The following is a 4,641-nucleotide window of genomic DNA, read 5'->3' as shown; positions in this document are numbered from 1 at the left end:
GATCGATGAGTTCCACGTCCGGAGCGTCAGGCCGGAATGTTCCTGCCGGCTCCTCGTTTATTGAACATGACACTGGCGGCGCCACCGTCGCTAGACCCGTTAGACTCTAACACTACAAACAGACTTTTCAAGTTTCTTCAGTTATCTGGGAGCTCCTACCATGGCTGTTATGGAGATGCGTGAAAGTGTCCTCTAGTCCTCTAGTGACTACAGTGATTGCCGTTCTATGCCAAAACACTGGGCCAATATGAACGCTGAGCGCGCTGGAAGTTTGGGTGCCTGAGCTCCCATGTCGGAATAAAGGACGATCACTATGATAAAGGTCTCTCTGAAGCTCCTAATCATGAGTATAAGAGGGCCCGATAATGATCTTCATTAGCCTCTGCATATTCAGACGAATCAAATGTTCGGTACTGTTTCGAAAACGTATCGCCCTCTCCTGTGGGTTTTGATCCTCAATTTTCGAATGATTTCTCCTGCCGAGACAACAATTTGTTGCCTGACAGGAGGATACATCCACACTACGGTGATTCTTCCCGACTCTTTCAGTAACTCCAGCGTTATCTCGGGACTTTCGCCTCTGGGATCCTCTATGACGATACCAATCACCGAAATCCTCTCCTTTTTTCGGCCTTAGTCATTCACGACGGTTATTTCGGCAAAGTCGCCTCTGAGAACTCGACGATCCGGACTCGACGACTGATCAGCATCTTCTTCCTCAGGCTCCTCGACCGGGGAGCTCTCTCTCAAAGTGTCAGCGGAACCATGAGCCCGATCATTTTCACAGTTTTTTTCCGCCACATCTTCTGTGTAGTGGAGAGTTCCTTGCTGCACTCGCCGATTTTTTCCGAGCTCGAGTGTCTTCTAAGCGCGTTCTGTGAGTCGCAGACGTAATGAGTATGGCCGCTTCCTGACGAGATGGCAACGTTGTCGATGGGAGCATCGGAAGGCGGAAAATGTCTCGAAACGAGGTCCTTTCAAGGTCCCTCGAACCGGAGCGGAGGTTATCGCCCGCGATGGTCTCAACCGCGGCGAAATCGTCGCTGCTAAAAACATTTCTCTTGATTGGCAGGAGTCCGGTAGCTCTGAAACCGCTCGCTGATACTTGCATAGTTGCGGCTCTCTTGTAAGCAATCCCGAACACTTTCCCTATACAGCTAACTTTGAGAGCTCGGGATGGATTGTTGCGGAGCCAAGTTTCGATCTCCTGAGCGTAGTAGGTCTTGAAAGGGCTCATGAACGCATCGTCCAATGGCTGCATGCGATGTGTACAGTACGGCGGTAAGCACAAGATGCTGATATGATTTTGCTCCGCTAGATCGATGAGCTCTATATTCCGAGTATGCGAATAATGTCCATCGAGGACCAAGAGTACCGGGTGTTCAGCGCTAGGATTTCGAGACTACCAGTGTGTTTTTGTGCTGAACAACCGTGATTCCGGTCTCATCCACATTGAAAATTCGATGTGGTTGAATTCGTTTCTCAGAAATTGTCCGCTCGTAAACGTCAAAGAAGGCTGACATTTTTTCCCGCGTGAAACCCTATACCCAGGCCTTCGAGACGGCTTGGTGCAGACGCATACTGAGTGAGGGGTGTGGCTGCAAGAACTGGCGAAGCCACTTCTTCCCTGCGAGCTGCCTGCTTTCTTTGAAGGGATGCGGTATTTGTTCCCTTGCTCAAAGCTGGAAGGCTATCCTTCTCACATCAACGCCTCGCATGCCGAAATTTCGTCTATCCAGATCCAAAAGATACTGCACCTGTTGTTCCTCGAATGATCCCGGCATGGTTGGTTTCCGACCGAGTGGGGTCGCCACGAGTTGCTCACAATCTACAGAACTCTTCACGTATCTCTCAAGAGTGCGTTTAGGTACACAGGAGATTTTCGAGGCTTTTAAGTAGCCCATCGCACCGCTCCTAACTTCTGATACTGCTCTCAGCATAGCGTCCGGATTCCAGGTTTTTCTTTTCACAGCCTTTCCTGCCATTGTGAACGTCTTCCGGGAGATCAATCTTCAAGTGCTCGCCGAATCTGATGACGTGATGACGATGACAGACTCTCGGAGGAGATTCGAAGAAGTGTGCATCCTACCACATTTGCAATTATAAGACCCGCCTTCTCTTTAGGCCCGTACCACAGCCAACCACACGGTGTCCCTAAGCCTAACCGTAAAGCGGAAGAAGTTTCTCATAACCTCATAAGCATACCTGATGGACTGATGGGTTGAGAGGATCGCCGCTGGGAGAACCTTCAACAATACTTAGCATTGGTAGACCCCACCGTAGCAGGTCATTCGAAACCTGGATCGGACCATTGCGGAGGAAGGAAATCGGTTTTCGGGGCACCTATCCCGTATTGGGGCTTTCGGGGTGTCTCATTTTAGAGCACCCGATATGGTGTGCACCCACTGGCCCGAAAAGTCAATGGCCCGAAATCTCAATGGCCCGAAAACCCAGTGTCCCGAACGGGATCTGTCCCGAAAGCGCATTGCCCCGAAAAATTTAGAGCTTAGCGAAGCTTCTATGCGGAGATGTGGCGAGTGAGCCGCAGTGGAGACTTCTACGCCTCTCTATCTCTATCCTTAATCCTCTCTGCGCGGGCTTCAGCAGCTGACTGAATGTGACATGTGGATGTTCCGCAAGTCACTCTTGCGCGATCGTTTGTGTCTCTCGCGTCGACGGGAAGATGATCCCGGAAGAAATCGAGTCCGCTTGGGCGAATAGTCTCTACCGTGTCAACGATTTCCTCTTCGAAGTCGACAAAAAGAAGGAACAGAAACATTATTGTCGGTGCATTCGAAAAAGTCGGACGGTTGTTCTGCTCGAATCATAGTACGTCAAGGTATAGATTCTCACTTATCCCTGATAGATAATCTAACTGATCATCGATCGTGATATTCCGGGTATACGAAGTTGAAAACGCGCCTGAGTCTCCGTTTCGCTATTCCAAGGGAGCCGATGCCGAAATTATCAGGACGTCCGGGACTCATAATCACGAAGAGGAACGTCGTGATCGCATCAGACGCGCTGCAAAGACAGAGATGAAACGAACGCTTCTGCTTCGACCGGACAAATCATGTAAACAAGTGTATCAGGAAGTCCTCGTTCGGAGTATTGCAAATCTTCGACAAGATCACGCCGCCGAAGAGATCGGCGCTGCTTTGCCGAATTTTGAAGAGGTTCGAAGCTCCTTGCATCGACAGCGAGCTAAGGTTCGACCGGTGCTGCCGTTAAGTCGGTCTGATATCGTGCTTCGCGATACGTGGACAAGAACCTTGGACGGGGAGGATTTCTTAGTCTTTGACGATGGAACCACGGACAGAATCCTCGGTTTCTCGACCGAAGAAGCTATGACGATCCTCTGTCGTGCTGACGCGATTTACATGGACGGGACCTTCAAGGTCGTGCCTCATCTGTTCGCTCAGCTTTATACGCTCCACGCTCAATATCGGGGGCAAATGATGCCGCTCGTGTATTTTCTCCTCCCTGATAAACAGAAGGAAACTTACATCCGAATGTTTACGCTCCTGAAGACCTTCGCTGTGACACGGCATATGGTTTTTCAACCTCCAAAGATGCAACTAGACTTTGAAGTTTCAAGTCTGAAGGCAATCGAAGAGTCGCTCCCAGGAACGGAAGTAAAGGGATGCAATTTCCATTTTTCTCAAGCGATATGGAGGAAAACCCAGCAGGTCGGTCTCCGAACCTTCTACGATAACGATCCGAGCATCAGGAGGTAGATCAATTATCCAGTGATGGAAACAATCCAACCATGCATATATATAAGTTTGAGCTCGGCAGCATTACTCAATCGACTCTGATCCGCAGTTTCGTCAAAGGCGTGATGGCTCTAAGTTTAGTACCGGAGCATCTCATCGATGATGCGTGGTTGGAGCTTCAGAGTGAATCTCCCACTATTGATCACGCTGCGTATGCCAAATTGGACGAGCTCAAAGAGTATGTCATACACACATGGCTGGAGAATGAGACGGTTTTTCCCCGTCGGTTGTGGAACCATTATGGGTGAGAGCTCTCAAATGATTTGTCGTGGTCCGGATGGTACTGTACGAATGATTGAGTTGCCTTATCCTTCAATTTCCTCCCCTTAGAAACTTTGGACCGCGCACGACAAATAATATCGAAGCATGGCATAGTGCCTTGAATCGAATGGTCAAGGAAAGCCACGTGAACATCTTTGTCTTGATAGGCCATCTCAAACAGGACCAGAGCAAGCACAAGTCGGACAGACTTCTATTGGACGTCGGGCACCCTCCGAAGCCGCTGCGGAAAAAATACATACTCCTAAATCAAAGACTGGAGCGCATCGTACGACAATATGAAAACCATGAAATCACTCTCATAGAATACCTCAGACGTTGTTCGCACACGTTGTACTCCCAATGACACTCAAGTGGGCTGTAACCACTCAACTGTATCAATTCCATCGATTCAAGACGTTGGTTGTCTTGAGCCGTGGCTCTTTGTGATCCCCCTGTGATTGTACGTAATAATATGACATAATATAAGAGCGAAAAGAATGTGCTAGATGCACATCTCTGCATAGAAGCAACGCTGAGCTTTCATTTTTTCGGGCCAATGAGTTTTCGGGACAGATACCGTTCGGGACAATGGTTTTTCGGGCCA

General features: G+C 49.2%; 2 protein-coding genes across 2 annotated transcripts; one reads left to right on the top strand and one right to left on the bottom strand.

The window, feature by feature from the left end:
* Nucleotides 1-746: 746 nt before the first annotated feature.
* Nucleotides 747-1,523, bottom strand: LOC108863738 (uncharacterized). Its single transcript, XM_029110581.1, has 3 exons — nucleotides 1,423-1,523; nucleotides 994-1,388; nucleotides 747-910 (listed from the first exon to the last, which is right to left on the bottom strand). The coding sequence occupies exons 1-3, from the start codon at nucleotides 1,521-1,523 to the stop codon at nucleotides 747-749; spliced, it is 660 nt and encodes a 219-aa protein (XP_028966414.1).
* A 1,515-nt stretch (nucleotides 1,524-3,038) lies between these two features.
* Nucleotides 3,039-4,401, top strand: LOC108863737 (uncharacterized). The gene is made up of 3 exons (XM_018638266.1): nucleotides 3,039-3,733; nucleotides 3,826-4,020; nucleotides 4,107-4,401. Exons 1-3 carry the CDS (start codon nucleotides 3,039-3,041, stop codon nucleotides 4,399-4,401), a joined length of 1,185 nt encoding a protein of 394 aa, XP_018493782.1.
* Nucleotides 4,402-4,641: the final 240 nt, after the last annotated feature.

The sequence above is a fragment of the Galendromus occidentalis genome, unplaced genomic scaffold (genome assembly GCF_000255335.2).
Source record: "Galendromus occidentalis unplaced genomic scaffold, Mocc_1.1 scf7180000076831, whole genome shotgun sequence".
Classification (NCBI taxonomy): Eukaryota; Metazoa; Arthropoda; class Arachnida; order Mesostigmata; family Phytoseiidae; genus Galendromus; species Galendromus occidentalis.
The sequence above is the reverse complement of the archived record's forward strand: the minus strand, read 5'-3'. Positions and strand labels throughout refer to the sequence as shown.